This window comes from Aptenodytes patagonicus, chromosome 13 (assembly GCF_965638725.1).
Source record: "Aptenodytes patagonicus chromosome 13, bAptPat1.pri.cur, whole genome shotgun sequence".
Taxonomy (NCBI): Eukaryota; Metazoa; Chordata; class Aves; order Sphenisciformes; family Spheniscidae; genus Aptenodytes; species Aptenodytes patagonicus.
The window spans coordinates 14,670,793-14,692,809 of NC_134961.1; the positions used below are offsets into that span (position 1 = coordinate 14,670,793).

General features: G+C 38.3%; 1 protein-coding gene across 2 annotated transcripts in view; it reads right to left on the reverse strand.

Annotated features, from left to right (window-relative positions):
* The window catches only part of LOC143166747 (multidrug resistance-associated protein 1), a 57,257-nt gene that overhangs the window by 30,149 nt on the left and 5,091 nt on the right, over positions 1–22,017 (reverse strand). For both annotated transcript variants that reach the window (XM_076351443.1, XM_076351442.1), the window contains exons 2-12: positions 13,358–13,534; positions 12,474–12,599; positions 10,905–11,042; positions 9,653–9,778; positions 6,582–6,643; positions 5,573–5,704; positions 4,322–4,549; positions 3,460–3,637; positions 2,556–2,717; positions 1,684–1,776; positions 127–330 (exon numbers count right to left, since the gene is read on the reverse strand). In XM_076351443.1, coding sequence (XP_076207558.1) covers positions 127–330; positions 1,684–1,776; positions 2,556–2,717; positions 3,460–3,637; positions 4,322–4,549; positions 5,573–5,704; positions 6,582–6,643; positions 9,653–9,778; positions 10,905–11,042; positions 12,474–12,599; positions 13,358–13,534 — 1,626 coding nt within the window. The remainder of the gene's footprint in view (positions 1–126; positions 331–1,683; positions 1,777–2,555; positions 2,718–3,459; positions 3,638–4,321; positions 4,550–5,572; positions 5,705–6,581; positions 6,644–9,652; positions 9,779–10,904; positions 11,043–12,473; positions 12,600–13,357; positions 13,535–22,017) is intronic.

Sequence of the window (22,017 nt, forward strand, 5' to 3'; positions counted from 1 at the left end):
ACCGCTGCGGAGGGCATTCTGACTCTTCCACTCATTAAAAAACAAAACCAAAACAAGTTCTCAAGCGCTGCCTTGGAAAGCATGATCCCAAAAAGGAGAGCAGACTTCTAGATTTGTTTCACTTACCAAAAAAGGAGCACAAACCCAAGTGAAGGTTGCCATTGCAGCAAGGTAAGCAGATTTTTTTAGGACTTTGAGTTCTTTCTGTCTGATCTCTAATACCTTCTCTCTGAAGGCTAATTCCCAAGCATAAAGTTTCAGAACTTTAATCCCATTGAGAATTTCATTCATCAGCTTAATTCTGTTGTCTTTGCTCTTCATTTGAGCCACCTAAAAACAACATTGCAAAAAATAATTAGCAGAGCACAATACTTGGCAGAGCCACAAAGTTCTGAGCTTTGTATTTTGCAATGGCAAAATTTACCTCCTTATCATCAAAAGCTTACTAGCTTCCCAAGCGGGAAATCTGAGATGCTATCTGAACAAACAAATATGCAGAATTAACAAGATGTTTTAAATCAATTAAAAGAATGCTTCACGCAACTAAAAAGCCAAACCAAGATCAAAACAATTGTGGCACTGGTTTAAGTGGGATTAACCCTGCATCAGGAAGCCCTGGGACTAGGTACAATATGCAGTTAAAAAATAAGCCATTATAATCAAGCTTCAGTGATGTGCAGTTTGCATCTAACCTTAGGCCAAACTTGGTTTTGCTTCATTTTCAGCACTATCAATGGCTTTCAGATGGTGCACTAAGGCAAAAAGCTTTCCATTCAGCCATAAGAAGAGAGTCCATTCTTCAGAAGTTTCCATCTTCATAAAGTATTTTAATGAGGGCAGTGCAAAGCTGAAATGATGTTCTGACTCAGCACTAGGCAGAGTCAGTAGACTGCACCAGTACAGCTATCCCATACAGCTGTTACCAGCGGCAGTGTGGCTGTGACAGGCTAGATATTCCCTACTTCTCCCATGTAGGAACCAAATGCTGTGGTATATTTTGATGAACATAGATTTATTTAAATGAAATCTTTTAGCTCGATCTCCTCTGACATTCAGTTAGTACCAGAAAGCACATGGTGGGGCTGTTGGAAGTAGTTTTTGCAATAGAAAACATGAGAGTTTGAGTCTACGTTTACTTATGTGCACTCTCTGTAACAAACTGATCCCCTCTAAATAAAATTGACTAGGGATCAAGAACAGCCAACAACTAAGACTTCTCCCTCCTCATCCCTCCAGGGAGAAAAAAAGAAAAAAAAAAAACAAACAAACCACACACACCCAACACTGCAACCATTGTCCTGGAAATGTGAATATTTCACTCATTAAGGTTCATTAGGCAGACAGTAGTTTATGTTTGCACTTTAGTTCTTAGGCAGCAAGTTAAAAACTAAACTAATTCCAATCCAATCGTCAGGCATTTCATGAAGCTAGCTAACCTGCTACCTTGGTCTTTACTACTGCAAAGTTTTTAGACCATTATGTACAGATACACTGTAAGGCTGAAAAATACCTGAGTTTGTTTATTCTGCACACACAACACCTCTGTCCTTTCTTTCCCTTCCCTTTTTTTAAGGGATAAATAGAGGGAGGGGAAAAAAATTTAGAAGGACAAACCTCAGGAACAAGTCAAAGAACAGAACATGTTTCTTAAAAGCACTCTGTCGCATATATAAAGGTTCTAACCTGGTAGGTTTTTGTCTTCATTGCCATCACAGCATTTATCGGAACCAGAAGGATCATGACAGCCACACCTGCCAGCACTGAAGGACCTAAATTCTGAAAAGCACTTAATTGTAAACATTTGTTCAAACTCATTTTTAAAAAACTTGGGTCAAACCACTGCATATGCTAGAGAAAAGCATTCTGAAATAGCTTTTCAATCTCTTCTTCCCTTTTCAAGAAGAGCTTGGGGGAAGAAGAGAAGGATCAAGTAGGGGTTTGGGTTGATGTTTATGTGCTTTGATTTTTGAAACAAACACACATATATGGCCCCCGTATAGAGGTATATATAGATATAGATCAATCTATATATATATATTTCTATCTATACACACATACAGAGATCTTTTAATATTTTCCAGTTTTTGCTCGTTTGTCTGTTCTTCTGAAGTAGACCCCCATGCAGGGAGTTACTGACTTCTTGGGGAACTTCATTACCTTTCTGATTGACAGTGAGAATCAGGAAGAGTCAGCCTGGTGACTCTCTGGACTAGAAATAGCAAACATCTGATACGGTGACTCTCAGAGTGCAGAACCAAGACCACTTTTCTTTAAATCAAGTGAAAAGTGAGATACTATAGGCACTGCAGTCCCCTAAAAGATAGTAGCTCCCATCTGCATCCTCCCCACATGCACCCAGATGTGCAAATTAAGAACCTCCTGCCTTCCTTCCTGACAGCAGTGACAAAGCAGCTCTGAACGGCTTCTAAACAAACACCATTTTCTCCACACTGCTGTAAACCCTCCAGTGGTCTGAACAACAGCTGTCTGTAGTCATGACCATAGGAAGCAGCACATTGCCAAAGTCAAAACAGGAAACAACACACAATACTCACCTGCCACAGCAAGTACAGTGCTAATATCACCTGGAGAGGTGCAGACCAAATCATGTTTATATATGTAGCCAAGTCCATGAATCTCTGAGCATCCACAGACATTAGATTCACAATCTCACCCACAGTAGAAGTCTTTCTAGCAGAATTTGTGATAACGAGTGCCTAGGTGCAGATTAAAAATAAAAAACAATTAAGGCAACATGAAGGAAGACTTAGTCATTTGCATCTTCTCCACAGAATTCAATTGCTTTACAGAGCTTCATCTTTAAAATTGCAGCAATCCTTTTCCTGCTTCATATTCTGTTTACCCTGCACATCTTACAAAATGCAAATTGTATAGTTTGAAGCAAGCAGCTGGGTTTAAACTAATAGAGAATTAAAGACAACAAGCAGTCTTTGGGGTTAGGGTTGGTTGGTGGCTTTATTACTTGGGGAGGGGTATTGTTTGCTTGTTATGTTTTTTAGTGTAAGAAGCGGAATCTTCACTTCTTGTCACACATTTTTCTCACACAGAGCAATCAGTCCACAGCTGTCTAAAATGTTCCAGCTTATGAACTGGTGGCTTATGACGAGGTGGCACTGCTGCTAAGTCCCAAATGAAGCTGTAAGTGTAGATGCATCTTAATTTCTGCACAAACTGAAGCAGTTTCACACCCCTAGTCTAACTGAGACAAGGTTTCTTCTTTGGCAGTGAGAAGAAGAAGGTGCCTGAACTTTAACTAGTAAATTAGAAAACTGCTCTATCTTAAAGGCTTTTATTTATAAATTAGATACTCTCTTATTTCTGTTAAGAGTTAGGAATCAGCCTACCAGAGTCTCCTAACTACTTTTAATTATTCAGGCTTAAGCGATACATTTGCACAGTCACTGAGAGGTATTGTCATATATTTAAAGAAAAACCTACCTTTCGATAAATTACACCAACAATAGCTGTTTTGAGCCTCATTCCAGTTACAAAGCAAATATGAAAATACTGGTGAAGAATCAGTGTCTGAAGACAGGCACAAACAAACAGCAGCCCTGTATAAAAGTAGCCTTGCCAGTTTGGGGCAGCTTTGTTATTTACGAAGTTGATTAGCAATCTGTGGAGAGAGGAATTAGTTCTCTTGATATATGCAAATCAAAATGAAATGTCAGGGTTACAACTTTAGATTATTCCAAACATTATATGGGTCGTGCAAGCACCCAAAGTACCAAACTTAGATAAAACACTTAAGCAAACTTCTTAGAAACTGGAGATTGTTTTATACTAGCACACATCACTCCCTCCTCCTAACAATGTACTACTTTAAAACATGAAGTATCACATACCTTACATGTACAGCATTCTCTTGGAGCTACACTAAACAGTCTCATATTCCCTCCAGCTAAAATACAACCGCGTACAGTTGTTTTACTTCTTCTCACCTTAAAGCAATACAACTCCTCCTACCCCCTCAGCTCTCTGTTGCTTCACATACTGTGACTTGTAGTCCCACAATCATTACAGGTTAGAATTAAATAAACTCTCCTGCTATTGTTGATTATGTTCCTGCCTGGCCTTCCTAGTGTTGGAAAGGAACACAAAAAGTCAAACATTTAATGCATGATGTTATAATTTGAAAACAAATGGACCAAAATCATCTGTGTGCATGGTCTCTAACTTGCATGACAACTCTTCCCCACTGAACCAGCTGAAGGCAAAGCAGCTTGGTGAGTGAAATACCAGTGTGTTTTAAATTTTGTCCACATACTTTTAATACAATAATGAAGTATATAGGTCTTACTTCAGAATTTCTGGGCCTGCAAACATCAAGAGATCATGTGCAGCTTTAAACAGGAAGCTCATGAGAAAATATGGTCCAAAGGTTTTATATAACACCTTGAATAAAGATGCTTCAGAGCTCTTCTGAGATGGTTTTATAATCAAAGCTTCAGCCTCTTCTGTCACATCAGCATGTGAATCGCTTGGGTTTTGCTGCTTTTTGGGCGAGTATAACATGTTTAATGGTTGCCTGAAATAAGAGTAGGTATATAACGTAGCCTTTATTCAAGCATAAAGCCAACTGGAAAAATGCACAGTATACAAATGAGTTTATGAGCTGTTCACTGCCCTTCTTAATAGTTTAACTGGGTTTTACTGTCAAACATCATCTTAATCATACAACCATAGCTAAATGAACTGGCCGTTCAGACACAGTCTTCTTTGTAGGGATAGGTAACATTCCTGTTGAATCTCTCCTATAGGCCTGCCCTGGGGAATGAAGAATAGGGCCATAACCTATGTTAAACTTAAAGAGCAAAGGACATTACTATTCTAGAACCCAGTATGCTGAACTTTAATCAAAATGAAGGCCTCGCTGTACCACTGGAGTTAAAAGACTGCAGTCAGATTTATGCCACGTCATCCCCAATGGACTGAACACATTCATTTCATACATCTGACTTATGCCAAACTATATACTTCCAAACTTCTGAGGACAAGCTGTATGTAAAAATACACTGTGTAAACAAGCAAGCAATTTTCCTTCAATGAAAAGGTACTTCTATTTGCTTCAGTAAAGGATGATGAAAGTAGGATGGAAACTGCAGGCATGCAGTCTTTCTAATTTTAGTCATCTGGCTTAGATGCTCAGGCTCCCTATATAGTCAAAGGAAAGAAATAAGCTTCTCGCTTTTACACCCTGAACTGCCCTCCTGAGGCTTCACTAACTACAGAGGGAGCCCAAGCTCCTAAATTACGTGACTGAAGTTTGTGTGAAAATATTCCCCCCCCAGGGAAAAACCACACATCAAAAGTAACAATAATCAGCTTCGGATCATGAAAACTTGATGCAGCCCTTCATAAAGACGACACAAAACACCCTACTTGGTTCCTATTCTGTATGCACTTAAGGACAAATACCGAGCTGCCACTTGGGCCTTACAAAAGCAGGCTTGATAACAGATGACAAACACCTCTAAGTAGAGGCTGAGTAGCTTGAGCTTTTGAACCTCCACACCTTGGAAGAACTGCCAACCAGGATAATTGAACTTACCTCTTGGTCTTTGCCCACTCTTTTGCCCAGTTTCTAGCCAAACCTGGCACTATCTCCTCCGATTTGTCCTCTTTATTTAATGACCACAAATCCTTGGCTTCCAAAGGTCTCCGATAACCCTGAACCATCAACCTGTAATAGAAAGAATCAGCACTATACATTTAAGAACACTAGAGGGATGTGTGTGTGTGTATATATATATGCCATAAGACAGTGGCCCTTACATCCAGCCCCAAAACAGAGCCAGCTCTTCACAAAAATGCACGCAAGAGGCAGTACCCGTAGCAACACAGGTCCAGATGCTAAAACATACATCCTCCTGTCTCTACTGTGAGAATTAGACACCAAAACATCTAAGGATCCAGGATATGCCACTGAATTCAAATTTCAGGGAAAATAAAAGAAAGGATGAAGTGATCTCATCTAAAAATCAGCCAGGCAATTAATATTCCCATGCCTACCAAGTTTCAAAATTTTTACTAGCCTTTAATTTACAAAGCAATTCCTTTCATCTAGCTTTCTGTTGGAACTCTGGCCAAGTACCAACCACAACTATATACCAATATTATTTTACATGTTTCTGTGTTTTAACTCACAAAAACATGTGTTGTGATCAAATCATATAGCATAACTAAAGCCAAGTTAATTAAAAAAAAGAACCTACTGGACAAAAAGAGCTAACAGTTTTGAATGCCTTAGTTTCTAAATACAGCAGATAAAAAAGCTTCTACCTTCTTATATTTCCCAAAGAATTTTTTTTTATTATATTCTTTCAGCAAACATACTAAATATATACTGGCAAAATTTAAAATTATAAAGACCCTACAAAGGAAGTAAAAAAGACTAATCAAATTTGAAAAAAAAAAAACCTAATCAATTTATCTACAAAACAACCAACCAAAACAACCAGAATTATTATTGCATGATTATTGCTAATTTAACTCTGAAAGCAGGATCCTAAAATGCCATCTAACTTTAACTGGTGCTTTATGCATCATCTTGATCTTACCCAGTGATCCACCAGAATGTGATTCTGGAGAGGAAAGAAGCACTGAACTCTGGACATGGATTCTGAAGGACAGAAAAAGAAATCAATCCGCATACAAAGTGACTGATACAGGGCCAAAAGAAACAAACCAAGCAGAAAAGATGCTTTTGAAATTCCTTTTGTTTACAGTATTTTTTTCACATTACTAAACTTGTCATTTACCCTGTTGAGAGCTTGTTCAGAAAACACAAGCACAGCTTCGGGGCTGTCAGCAGACTAGACCACTGGGACACAGGAATAGCAGTGCTCCGTATCAACAATGCAACAAATAGTTGAGGGAATTTTATAAGATAGTACAGGCCAGACAATCTCTCAAGATGTCATGATCAGTGCCTACCTATATCAATGCAAGGTATGCTACCATAAGAGCATAAATGTTAATTGGGTAGAGTTAGTCATAAATGAAGAATTCAGTTCTTCTGTTCTAGCAGTTAAGTGCTGTGACTCCATCAAAACAGTTGCACAAATGAAAAAAAAAAAAATTGTAAACTCCATAAAAGCATCCCAAAACAGCCCCTAAAAACCCTGCATCTCATTCGTCAATAAGCATGGGAAACTTAAGTATCCATAAAGGTATGCAGCTAGCTTGTGTTCTACATCCAGCACAATGGCTGTCTTTTTTAACTACTCTTCAGGTTAACATCCTCCCCTAATCTGGTTGAATTAAAACAGCAGAAAGGAAGGCTGGAAGAATTTCAAAGGCACTAAAGGTGATTTACTTGCCGAATTCCAGTGCAGATTTCTCTCTTCCCTCTTCCACTGCTCTGTACAGCATCTAAAGAATGCTAAAACCAGCCATTCCTTTGGCACACAAACCACTAGGGTTTTATCATCAACTATAATTGGAGCAACTCAGGTATTTCCATCTACAAAAGTCACCAAACATCATTAGAGTACTGCAATTAAAACAGCCAGGGCCAAGTGTTTCCAAGATCTGCATTTTTCAACTCATGTTTGTGTAACCTGGCTTCTCCACTAAACTATATTGAAGTGTGTTGTAATCAAGCTACACAAAACAGACTCCTGCATTTCCTCTTCACACGACAACTTTTTTTGCAACTTTGTAGGGAACAGTATGTATGAGACAGACACTTTTTTTTGAAAGGGGATAAGAGTTCCGCATTTCCAAAGTATTTAAACACTTGCAATGAAATGATTGCAAGCAAATCCAACACCATCACGTAATGAATAAATAAAAGTTTTTAAACTCAGAGAAATTTAAAAATAAAAAAAGGGGGGTGGGGGGGCAGTACTTTCAGCCCTCAGCCACACCAAGATTCCTGACAGACAGATTTCTACTTCAGCAAATATAGGGAATACTTTCAACTTCAACAAAATTTCAAAATATTCTGAACTTTACATAAAATGCTGTATCACTTTTTTCCTTTATACTTTTTGTAATCTACTTGCAGGTGGAAACTCTAAATTCAAGAGTCCACTAGCTCTTGTACTACCGAAAACTGATTTAAAACATTAAAACATATTCGATTACTGTTAAAATAATACTATTTTTGATAAAATTAAATAGTTATCACACAAAGAACTATTAATCCTACTAACATTCATGCCATATAGAATGAAGACAACAAGCTGTAACAAGTCTGGACTTATGTAATGTAAACAAAGTGAAAACAAGAGACAAAACACATTGTTTGACATCAGCATCTACATCATAGAAATTTCACTGTGTTTTTTTGGCTTAAGTAACATATAATAAGATTTTACTTAAGACTTACAAACATTTCTGGTTTGGAAATGCTTGGCAGAAGGGAATAAAGCAGAATTTAAGACTGACTAACATGACTTGCTTTGTTCTTTTCCCCATCATAACATTCAACAAACACACCACTCATGAAAAAAGAAGGTTAAAATTTGAAGTCTGCCCTATTTCCTAGAGACACTCAGAACACAAAACCAAACCACTGTGGTCTCAAAGCACCTTGTAATTATTGTAGCCATGATCAAAGCAGAAAAGAAGGTTTCCATAAATCCACAGTATCCTGTCAAATACATTTCATCCCTGAATGAGATGAAAAGAACCCAAAGATGAAGAGGATCCAAAGACTCAGCAGTATACTCTTCCCTCCAGGCATATACACACAGACTGTCTGCCAGTGGTAATGCAGAGCACCACTGGCACGCTGGATATCAATGGAGAAGGTAACTGTGGAATGCAGTAAGTGCAACTGATTACAGAGCTTTTCCACATTTACAAAGGCAACATTTATTTCACACACACACAGACTTCACATCTTCCTTCGTCAGTCAGTGCCACCTAACATCCATCAAACCAGAATTACACCTTATAAAAAAAATACAGAACTGAGGTTTCTAAACTTGGCATATCCAAACTCCAGGCAGTGACAGGTGTCACTCCACTGTGACTCAGAAGGTCTCGCCTGGGGCTAAGCAAGCAGTATAATGATCCAGCATCCCTTCGTTCACTTTAGATCCATGCCATATAGCCAGCACGTATAATTAAGAACACATGCAAAAACGATCATGTCTAGACAAAATTAAATTTCTACATCCAGACCACCCTCTAACATTAACTGCTCTTGCAATTGAGCTCGTTAAATTTTTGCTTGACAGAAGAGAGGTAAACATGGAAATAAAATGCATCTATCCAGATTCACAAGTTTTCCAGGTGTAGATTCTTCCCCACCTTCAATAGGAAGGGAATATACATCCTACTGCCTACTAAACAGCATCAGATGACTAGGAGGACAGCATTTCAAATCAGTATTTCCCACCAATTGCCAGAAGCACTACCAAATATAAATACACATGACAACCTTCAGGAATGACTGAAACAGTATTTTTGCTCTTTCTCTTAAATACAGCCCACCCTGTTTTGCATGTTATGATCTTCATCTTCTGCATCACCAACTAAAGAGCAGAAAGAACACTCTATTGCAAACCAGTCAACAAGATTTGAATTATTTGGCATCTGGGAGACTATGGCCCTGTAACTCATTGTACAGAATATTACACGTATGATACTCAGCACTCAGTACAGACTGAACACTTACAGGATCATTTACTGTTTCAGAAAACAAAGGTGGTCGTTCTGGAAAACAACACAGGATGAGCTGCACAAATAACAGGATAAAATAGATGCAGAAGGTGACATAACGAAATGCATCCACTTCAGCACCCTACAAAGGAAGGTAACATTCCAATTAGAAGGCTTGAGGAATTTCTTTAAAACAACATTACTATTAAACATAAAACAGCTCCTTATTATAAATTCTGCAAGCTACATAAATATTACACTACCCACGCCCATGCAAATTAAAGTCAATGTCTATTTTGGTAAAGGGAAGGTAAAGAGAGGGGGGAAGAGATGAAAGATACCATTTATTTTTAATCAATCACTGCCATAAACACACAAGCATGAACTTCTTCTGTAGAGAAGTTCTCTTTAAGATACGGTTTGTACCAACACAGAATGCCCCAATTTGAAGTCAAGGTATTCTTTAGAGGAGCAAGGCATTTATGCACTGGGTAGTAAGGAGTTTTCAAAGCGAATTTGTTAATTAGTATGCAAACAGAAAATAAGAATTAGAGGAGCAGAATTTAGATTACAGTTTGTTGCGTTGTGCTCAAATTCCAGAGGTTCTTCCATTTTTTAGACTGGGACTGATACATAAAGCATAATCCACAGAAATCAAAGCACAGGGACAGATGGACACACACCCACCAGTAAAATCCCACTCCCAACAGCTAAAGACAAAAGTTGGCTGAAAGTTCTCTAAATTCACAACATGGCTTAAAGGTTTCAAGAAATAAAAGTGATATGCCATTTTCAGGCAGCTCCACAATTAATCTGATATTTGAGGTGGCTTTACTATAAAGCAGACTGACATAAAAATATTTTACTTGTACACTTCCGTCTCAGCAGATGAGACCACACTACCATCAAACCAAGTGTTTCAGGAAATCCACTGTATAATCAACAGGAAGATGACGTAAACTCCCAGAACAGTTTCATATCAAAGATTATACACTTTTATTGTACTCAAGCAGACACATCATCCCCTTTCTGGAACAGCTAGCAGAATTTTCTTGGCAACTGTTGCTACAGTTAAGATCACTATGAATTTCACTAGCATTTCAAAACAAGGGCCATTAAGTCTTGCTTGCTTTGCTTCTATAACCCAAGGAATGAAGGTACACTGAATGGATCATTAACTGACTCGACTGGCATAATTAGCAAGCAACTACTCTATTACTGAAGCATTTGGGATTATTTTCAACTGAATGAGGCTAGCAATCACTTACCGTATTTAAAGCATGTATTATTTTGGATCTAAAAACGACTGCGGCACATGATAATGAGATGAGCCAGAAAATTGTCATTACACCCGAAGACTGGACTCCTTTTATTCTTTCATATTGTATTAAAAATGTGGCAAGCAACTGTGGACAAATAAGATAAAAATATATTCACAAGCTTGAAGTTTTACAACACGTTATACACATATACAAGGTACTGTGTTAAAGTGTGCCTACTTAACATTTCAAATCCAGTATCTCCCAGACATTCTAACAGCCAGAGATTTTAAGTGTAATTCAAAAATACGTTTAAATAGGAAATTCTCTGGAGCAGTAAAGGTAAGAAGTGGACAAAAAAGGGAAAAAGAGTATGTATTATATTGAAGTAAGTGACCACATACACAAAAGCACTGTCAAAAGCTGCCTGTCTTTATTTCTTTACTTTTCTGGTTCTACGTCACAAATCAACATGCAATTATAGTGATACTATATCCTTTCCAAGTATTTCCTGACTAATTCTTTTTAAAATAAAAAGATTTCTTTCCATATAAGCCACAATGCCAAACAACACTGACCAAATATTACTCTGTTTCTGCATTTTGTGTGTTTCTGCATTTTGTGTGTTTTCAGAGTCCTTTAGGAAGCTGGTACAACTTAGTAATCTCACTTGACTGCTGCAACATGCATTTTCAATCAGCCTGACAAAAGCTTGACAATTGCATTATTAAATGACCACAAACTATTTAACAGCTCTTGCATCTCTCAGTATGTTTCAGGGCTGTTGGGTTTTTTTGGTTTGGTTTTTTTTGTTGTTGTTATTGCTGTTGTGGTTGTGACCCATCCCATCCACCCCTTGAGCATCATGTTTAATCACTACCATTCCAAGTCTGTGATAAATGTAAGGCAACTGACAATAAACGAATAGCAAGGCATCTTCCTTGAAATGCAGGCTGCAGATACTGGTGTGAAAGTAGACAATACTTGCGCATCTAGGTAGAAAGTGTTAGCTGGGGACACCTGTGTGCCTCGTGGCATTTAAGACTTTCCATCATGCCATCAAATGTAACAAAGAAAACATGCACTAAAGAATGTTACTTGCAAGAGTTTGTAATAAGATACTTAATAATGCAATGCCTTCGACAGTCTTTTACCAAGTTCAGTGTGATTTGTATTATCTAGGTTTAACCAGTACTCTCGACTTGATTCCTCCAAATCAACATGCAATTATAGTGACACTATATCCTTTCCAAGTATTTCCTGACTAACCCCAACACCCCAAATGCTTGAGTCAAGCTATTAAATGAATGGTAGCTCAAGCCTATCAAAAGGCAAGACAACTAGCACTGGCTTGTGTGCTGACATGCAATGCACTGAGCACAGCTGGGCTGGGTGGTTTTTTCTTATTTTTTTATTGAAAGAAAGCAGACATTTCAGAGTCGTCATTTCACAGTTCAACTGCAGACTAAGTCTGTATGTAAAGATTGTAGCTTAAAGAATTACAACACTGAATAATACTAGGATGCGTGTTACTGCTTAAGGCTTTGCATGAACAAAGGCCGTAACAGAAGAACTTACCATTGTTATACCCAATACTGTAGGCCTAATGAGAAAAAATGGAGCTCGAAAAATATTTTGACTTCTTTCCCAGAAAGAGTAGAAAAGGTCTGCCCAGCAGACTATCCACAGTATTAAGCCCAAAGCCTGCAATACAAAAGTGTATTTCATACATCAGTTCACACAGATTAGGCAGCACAATATATACATGAACACTAGATGTTATGTGTTAGTAGAAGAGGAGTCATAAACAGATCATCTCTTTTGGGCAATTCTACAACATGCACAAAAGAAGAGTAATTTGGCTTTACCTATTGGATCCCTACTAGAAGAAAAAAGTTTACTAATTTTTAGTATCATATAATTCAGTGTATTATGAAGCAGAAAGCTGGTAAATCCCACTCCAGAATAACAGATTGCAGAGACAAAAACTCTCTAATACACCATGCTATTATAGTCCTTCTTAAAATTTTTCACTTATTCTACAGGAGAAAAAAAAAGTAAGAAAACATTAAGTACCTATTTCACAACAGAAGCGGAATAGAACACCTGCAGCAGCTCTAGAAATCTATGCTGTGTAACTTAAGAAGCTGACAGGGTAATAAATTATTTTTATTATTGAAATAAAGGCCTCAAGATTGAGTTGCCTTAAAATACTGGTCTTACAAAGGATTTGCATGCTTTTTTTGCTATGTCAGAGTAAATTTCAGAAAGCCTACTGATAAAAGGGCAATGGAAACACATAAGGCTTGGAAATGAAACACAAGTAGAACAAGTAAGTTACAGTTGAAGTATGCACACAGGCCAAGATTGATGCTCAACAAAAATAGTGTGCTAAAACAGCTGAAAATAGATTCAAACTTCCAGATAAGCTTAATAAGTTCTGATTTTAAAAAGTTACGTACTGTTTTGGCTTTGTTGAGGTTTGACATTTGTATGTACCCCCTGTCATGACAACGAAGGTATAGGAAGTACACTGGGAAGCAGACCCACAGGTACATGCAAGGAATCCAGACCAGGACTGTGTTCTGAAAGCACTGGGTGAAGTCTGGATTTTCTGTGTGCCATGTCAGATTCCAATCCTGGGGAGAGAAAACAGACTGAGTTAAAGAAAAAGCAAACACAGAACTTCAGTATTTAAAAAAAGAAATAGCCACTGTCTGCTTTAACTCTGCATCTCTTCTTGTGCATTTATTTATACTTGTATTAAACTGGCTCCATTCTGTGATGTATCTGATTTTATTGCACTTCTTGCAGCTCAGAAGTTTTAAACCTTCACAATTAGTGAAGTGACACATTAGTGTCACTTTTTTTGGTTATACGCAGCTACCATAACACACAACTCACTCAAATGTAATACTGGGATCTTTAACAGTATTAGTCAAGGATTTTCACATTATCATTGCAGAAAAATAACGACAATGCTAGCTATCTCCCATTATAACCACCGTGCATGTATGTATAGATATTCAGATACACCACATTCCCAAATTTCAGTGTGGAAACATTATTTGGCACACAGTAAAAGTGAACAGCACAAGACAACATCACTTCACTATTTGTAAAGTAGTCTCATAACTCTCAAGCTGTCTACAGCAAACCCAGTTGAGACTTCCTGGTAATTCATAACAACAGGGCATAGAATTAAGTAAAAGAGGCATGCCCTTGCAGCCCATTTCCTACTCAACAACAGGAAAATGTAAATCAAAATAATTCAATGTTTTCCTATTTTTCTCAACACAATTCTCAAACCCAAGATAAACCACCATACAATCAAACCAAGACTGACACTTACAGTAATAAAAATGTGATCACCATTTCCATTACTGGTACAAGCACTATTTACAATGACAGGCTATTTAGTAAAATGAACTTTCATACCATTTTTATGATTGGCCTGAGTTAGAGAAATCTCTTGCAGGAAATTTTACCTTAAAATTATTGACTTTGCTGTAAAATTATCACAAGGGACACTTCCTCTCAAGTGCTGTAGACTTCTGACTCTCCAACAGAATGATGCAATACAGAGATAACGCTGCTGCAGATGGACTGCAATATTCAACAGCTGAAGCATAGCTCACAGGCTTCTGTTTAAAAGCCAAAGAGCCAAGAGTAGCAGTCCCACGCCCAAAGGTTTAACTATAGTGTCATTTTCAGTTGCAAAGCATTTTTGCAGACAGTTGCACAGCTTACAACTGCACAGAATACCAGTACCACTACTGGGACATAATGGCAGTCAGTAATCCTCCTCTATAAAAGCCTGAGCTGGTCACAGAAATAAGTGCCATTATCCACATTTTATAGATGAGGAAACAGAACCAAAAGGAGCTGTAGTGCCTGCCCGCTCTGTTCCAACATCAAAGCTGGAAACAGATCCCACTGCTCAGCATCGCCACACTTTGATCCTTATTTGTCCCCATCTTCCACTGATTAAACAGTTTCAAACACAATTACAAAGAGAGAAAAATAGATCTAAAGAGAAACAGAAGATATAACTTGCAAAAAATTTCAACTTGAGGCTAACCAGACATTATTTTATCACAGAGCAGGTCTCCCCTTAAATTTGACCATTACGTATTAAGATGTTTTGTTGGTTTTTTTTTTTTTAAAATAACTTCTTTTGAAAATGTATTAACAAAAATATTTTCCTTCCCCACTTCATTCTCAATTTCTGTCAGAATCTAGGACTTCTTTCCCGGTTAGATACAACAGACAGTATGCATAGGACACACAGCTGTTATTTTTCCCCTCTAATTCCACAGCATTCTAAAAATTCTTCTCACTTCATATCATTTTTGGCAGTTTAAAAAAAAAAAAAAAAAAAAAAACAACCACCACCTCCAAACTTAATACAACCAATTCAAAGAAATTAACACTAGTAGAGCATAAAAATGCCCAATTATGTTTTAGTGTATCTGCATAGGGGTCACGTAAGTTGTTCGTGACAAGGCCGCAGCTGTGAGATGTTGTGGGCAAGCCACATGCTTATTAAGTTCCCTGACTGCTTAACATCAGAAATTTCAGCTGAGTCATCCTTACATTTAGCCACCGCACAAATGTTTTTGGCGTTCTAAGTCCCAGCTGCTCTGCTCCAGCACAACAGCCAAGAAAGCCTCATGACTCTGCAGAACGGTTTACAATTCACAAATTAAGATAGTTAACATGATCATACAAGTAAATTGACAGGATGTAATCAGCTTGACAACAAACAAACAAGAGCACTGACATTTTATTGAGTAAATTTTTGGAGATCTACACACTGCTTAAGAAAGTTACTGTCTCTTTTCTCAGTGTTTTTAACTGCTTGCTGTAAAATTAATCAGGCAATTACCAGAAAGGACAGAGCAGGTAGTGCACATGTCACTGCCACGTGGCTAAATAAAAGAAAGAAGTGGTGTATGCATGATTGCTATGCATATTGGCTGGAGGATATTCTAAAAACGTGCAATCTTTCATTTGACTTTCGTATTTGCAAGTTATCTGGAGGTGTTCCTGCATGAAAGGCAAGAGGGTACAATGCAATTGTACTTCAGGGTTAAGAACAGAAAGTCAGGACAAATGGGCAGTTTGGGGTAAGACTACTGCTAGAATTTAACAGCTACAGCAACTTAAGTGTATCTTCTTTCACATTTTTCCAGGATTTGATCCAGACACTGCTGATACCAAACAGGAGTTTGCTTAGCTTGAATACACTATTCTTCTCTGTACAAGAGAAATGGCTACACACAGGTGAGGTGCAAAGCCCCTTCCATTTTACATTCATTTCAGGTGACAAAAGCTGAGGAAGGCATGCATGAAGAGAGAGACATGGTGGTATTTTTTCCTGCTGGTTCCCTAGGTGCAGTTCTCTCAGGCTATGTCTACACAAGGCAGTAGCACAGACAGGAATAGAGCTGTAGACCCAATACTGGCTGCTGAGCACCCGATGTCCTCACAAGATGCCTTTCACTCAGGTTCACACAAGACAAGTTGCAGGCTCCCCTGCAGACTGACCAGACTGTCCGTCAGCCACTGGAGCATGTTTCCCAGTTAACACCTGTCCAAAAGGTGCTTGGGCTACTCTTGAGTGAACCAACAAGCAGGACAGGGGACTGTCAGGAGGTCACATCAGAAGCAGGCTCCCAGTCTGAACTGAGATGTTAATGCCCTCAGTAGGCAAAGTCAAGAGGAACTCAATCCATTACAAAAGAAAGGCATATCCTAAGTTCTGCATGGAGGATACCATAGCTTTATGAGGTTCAATTGAATTGTGGCTGGAAAACATGTCACTCATCATGAAACCAACATGTATTCATATTCAAATCACAATGTTCAGCTACACAAGTCTAGACTAGTTCTGCCAGTTCAAAGTACATGCTTCTCCTTTGCTTTATATAAACTCAGTTTCAGTTTTATTTTTTTCCAACACAAACCAAAATTCTTTACGGATCAATGCAGAAGCATTCACTGAAGCAGACCTTTGTATTTAACAGACATTAATTAGCAAATTAATGACATTTTTTCCTGACTCAAGTTTTATAAACACTATTTTAGCAAGTTCTATTGAAGCACTAAGTTGCTCCATTTTCACATCTCAAAGATTAATAACAATTTTCACTCTGACTGATCAGCTAACCCTTCTACTTTGCAAGAGCACATCAAGTGACAGAGATCCAAGTATCCATTGAAAGCCTACACAAACTAGGAGCCTCCTGCCATGAAGGAGGAGGAGGAAAAAAGGGGTTAGGTCTATAGCTATTAGATTGTATAATCTGGAAGCAGCCTTTAATTTAAGCTATGACTGCAGGAACCCACAGGAGAAGAATCAGTGTGATCCCTGTTCCTTTCTTGGTAGACGTTGGGAGAGAAGAGATCTGCTGTTGGCTTAGTTTTAGCCTAGTCCAGAAGAACCACATCTCAGATGTTAAATAGTTTCAGGTTCAGGTTTTTTTCCTTTTAACATCCCTGAACAATTTTAAAGTTTCCCAGAATAGCAAATGGGTATTTTTAAATTTATCCGACCTATTTCTCAGTTTTCATTTCTATCACCAGCACTGTGACTGAAAAACATACCAGTCCGCAGTTTTTGTGCCTAATAGCACGTTTTCTCTTATGGCACAAAAAGGCTTCCTATCACATTTGAAGCGAGACCCTCTGTCTCCAAGAGCAGCACAAAAAATGCTTGGTGTTCCCCAGAATCACGTGGATCTATTCACAGGTAAACCACTTATTTAACAGTGCATAAACCCTAGGAAAATAAAAAACTATATTATTTCCTGTCTAAAATTTCAGGAACAGGCAAGATAAAAACATTGGCAGTAGGACCGTAAGACAAAGTTGCAACACAAAAGGTAAGTATTCTGCCTCTGCTGAGGGAAGGAAGACTATAGGGAAGCTGTATGCCTACAGTGTGCCTCATCTGAGGAATAACTGTGTTTGACACTGGACGGGACCTTGTGGCTGGCTGCCTCTCTCCCGGCAGCCAGGAAAGGCTGTTAAGTGAGGAGCCAGCGGCCGCCTGTTCTCACATCAGTAACCCCAGTTGACCCACAGCACATTTTAAAATTCTCACTGGCAGAAATGGAGAGACCAAAACTGCTCAGTTTCGTGCCTGCTGTGCGTAAGTGTGCTAGAGATGCAGGCTGCCAACCACACTTAAATCCACTTGCATGAACCAGCTGTGACTGAAAAATGACTTAAACATTATCACATACCTACGTAAAAAATGAAACTACAAAACCACACTGGAATCTCAGTATCACGGTCAACACTTACTCCTTCAAATGGAGTTTGACACTGACATCAGTGTGCACCCACTACTTCAATATCACCCACAGAAGAACCACCTCCTTTGTAATATCAAGATACAGTTTCTCAATCTTATTTTCTTAATGGCAAAAAATATTTTTCATTTAATGCAATGCTTACATTTAGTAGAATACAAGTAATTAGCTCTCTCAGGCACTAACACTGTAATTGCAGCTGATAACTTTCATTATAATAGTATCATCACTTTCTTACTGAAATAGTAAGTCTCACAATTTGGCAGCTCTAGATATCATATTAAAAAAATTCCCCAGTGTAGCACCTATAAACCCATGAGCTGACTCAACCATTCTCCCTCAGACGCCACGAGGCCATCGGCCTTTAGCCTACACTATCTCGGACAGCAAATTTCCTGCCTGCCTCTCCCCAGAGAGAAGATTTGCCTGATCTAGGTGAGGCTACAGCCTCAGAAGAGCTACTAGCATCAATGGACAACGGCGGGGTGGGGGAATGCAGAAAAGGGCATCTCTCTTTAAGGCTGCTTTAAAGGAACTCTGACCTTGCTTTAAAAGTCCCTGATACCACCATTCTCCATCAAAAACAATAGTAAAAACAGTGACACTGTTGACCACACTGAGAATTAAGGAAAACGATGAACTACAAAGTGATCCAGATTTTGCAATAGGTTAGAAGGAGGTCTCTTTTCAAGTGATGAACTTAAGAGCTCTCCAAAGTTATTCAGCTTGCCAAGTAAGTTTTATTCAATTTAGCTTTAGAAATTTTGAAGAAAGACTGAAATAATATTCTCAAAACACTGTAAATATAGCATCTTTATTCTGTCGTTCACATTTTGGAGTCAGATCATTAAACATGTCCTGAAGGTCACCATTTCTCCAAGAGCATATTTAGAATAGAGCCTACAACAAGCACAATCATACACAATCTTCACCGGCATAACATTTGCCCTGTTGTGCTTACTGTGCAGGCTAAATCACAAGAGGTGACAGGGCGATAAAACAAGCAACAGATATTCCTGCAAGAAAAACACTCCAGAACTCCCACAAAAAGCAGCAGAAACACCAACACCTGCAGCTCTCCTGTCTGCTCAGCAGTATTCACAGCAGCAGCAGACAATAACAACATCCCTAACAGTGGCAAACAAGGCACTATATGAGGTATGTGACACTACAAGCAATCATCACAAACTTCCTATTTACATATTGATAAATCCTTTAAAAATACTATGCATATTATATTGAAATTATTTTGGGAAAAGTACTACTTGCATTAAAGGATCCAATGGCTCTAGAATCAATTCCAGATGAAGTAGCATAATAGACAAGGACAAAACATACCTTTCACCTTAGCTGACATTTATTTCCTCTAGCTTTTTTTCTTAATAAACAGGAAGTTACCCAAAACGCACAGATCTCTCCTGTGACACAATGTAGTTGTTGCTCTTGCAATTGAAGTTCGTGCAGAATGTAAAAGTAAAATGGTACGTTGGCTGTGATGCACACAAAGTGAGCTCATGCTGCATTTAAAGAAAGCTTTCAATACACTGCCAAGTCCTTTGAAGACCTATACTAACTACATGAAATTAATGCTTTACTGGTTTATTGTATCATCTAAGGGTGTACTCTGCAAATAGGAAGTACAAAAAAAAAATTAAAATACTCATACAGATTTTACAATAACACCTTTCCAACAGCTACTTCCTATGCTTAATGAAAGACAGCCAGGAGTGATTTTTTTTTATTTTTAGAACACACAAAACCAGGATTCTACTAAAAAGTAAAAGCCACACAACCAAATACTTGATCTCATTCCCAGACCTCCATAGACTCTAAAAACTACTTCTGCAAGGAGAAATGATGGAATCGTGCTCCTGCACAGAACTATACCACTTACCACAGGCAGTGGAACAAATTAACACAGAGTGTGCCAGACTGCTGATATGGGAAGAGACTTCAGGACTTCCCTTCATGGTCACATCTGAGGATTGGTGCTCATATCCCCTCAAAGTTCTCAGACATTTATTCAGGCCAACAACAGCCCAATTAGATAAATAAGTTTCTGCGGTTTTGTTCTTCTACTGCCACAAAGGTGAAATAAGAAATGTTAATGTTAAGTACCACATTGGGATGTAAGAATTAGATTCAGATCTCCAACTCTCATGGAGATCACATTCACCCACAGAAAAACCATAGTTTGGGATTTGGGGGGGTGGGTGGGTGTATTACTACAGGAGAACTAAACCTACCATGCAATTGAGGATCTTCTCCTCTTACTCAATGCTAGAGTCTTGGGTGGGGGGTGGGGTTTGTGTTTGCACCAAACAGTGCGAACAAAACATTTCTCCTCATAAAACCATGAATGGAACAAAATTACTGCTATTAAATCTCAAGTTCATTGGTTAAAATGCTAGTAGTAGTCAGGGAAGCAAGGAACAAATAATAGTTTAGCAAAAGTTTGAAAAATACAGGTCTCCAATTAAGCTTTTGAGGAGCAAGTCTTGTGTCTGAATAAAAAGCCGTAAATCATTCACAAGCAAGCCTTCTAGCCCAGCCTCCCAAAATACCACGTTCAGATCGAAACCTCAGATGGGGGAAGAGACCATGTCCCTTCTTCTTCCTTTGTTTCAAAGTAATTCTGAAATCTAAGCTTTATTCTTATAGTCTCTTAACATTGTAACAAGACAAGATTGTTAGAGCAAGAGGGGGAACATTAAAAAAAAGTCACATAATAAACAGGGGTCCTAAAATTTTTAAATCATTTATATAAAGAAGATTTAGGGGGAAAAATATCAGCAAGTGTTTCTAGTGACAAGGAAATACCCTCAATTTCTCATAATTTTTTCCATTAGAAATGGCTTTAGCAAGACTAAGTTCTCAACAGTAATGACTTGCATAATGTAGATTTGACTTGTTAACACAGCCAAAAAAAAGCCTCTACTTTCCAATACCTGGTCCTGAACTTAAATCAGGTGTCTGCCCCTCCTTGTCTAAAACCCAAACATCAGTATTTCCTAATGTTTACAAACAGTTGAAATCCTTTGTTATAGACAGCACTGCATCAGATGAAACTGTCTGTAAAATGACAAGAAAAAAGAACGTTTTGCCTTTGTTTCCCTTTAGCCTAAAATAAGAAGCTGGTGCTAACAAGTTGACAGAGAGAGGAGCACCTGCAGCTGTGGAATTTAGAAGAGGTGATCTTTGTAATCCAAGAAGCTAAAAGCCACTGAACTATGGCTATTTTTTTGTAGGGGAAACATATGACAGATTACATCAGCACTTGCAAAATTAAAACATCTGGCCTCTTTCTACAGACGTAACATTTCCGTACCCTGCCATGTCTGCAAGTACCATGAGACAACATTTGGCCACATGACAACAAAATATTCACCATTCACAGTTAGAATCAAAAGGGTGTTTTTTACCATTCTGTAAAGTTTTTCACTGAAATCACTGTTACTTAAAAGGATACAGGAAAAAGATTCCTACTCTCATCTCCTTTTTGCACCAAAACCAGGACTTTTGCTTAATAATGCAACAGCCTATATATCGAGTTCAAATCACCGTGAGAAGTTTGAACACACCTGGGTAATAATCTTACAAAGGGACTAAGATAACAGCTTAAGTTGGGATAAACTGTATCTGAAGCTACCACAGATGTAAACAGTGAGAAAACAGTAATGCACGGAATTCTGACTCTATTAAAAGTAAGCAAAAGGTCAGTACCCGGCAGTAGGCTTTTTAGAGATGTGACCCAGAATGACTTCAGTGCAACCCGGGTTAACCTTCACTTAGTCCCAGTATAG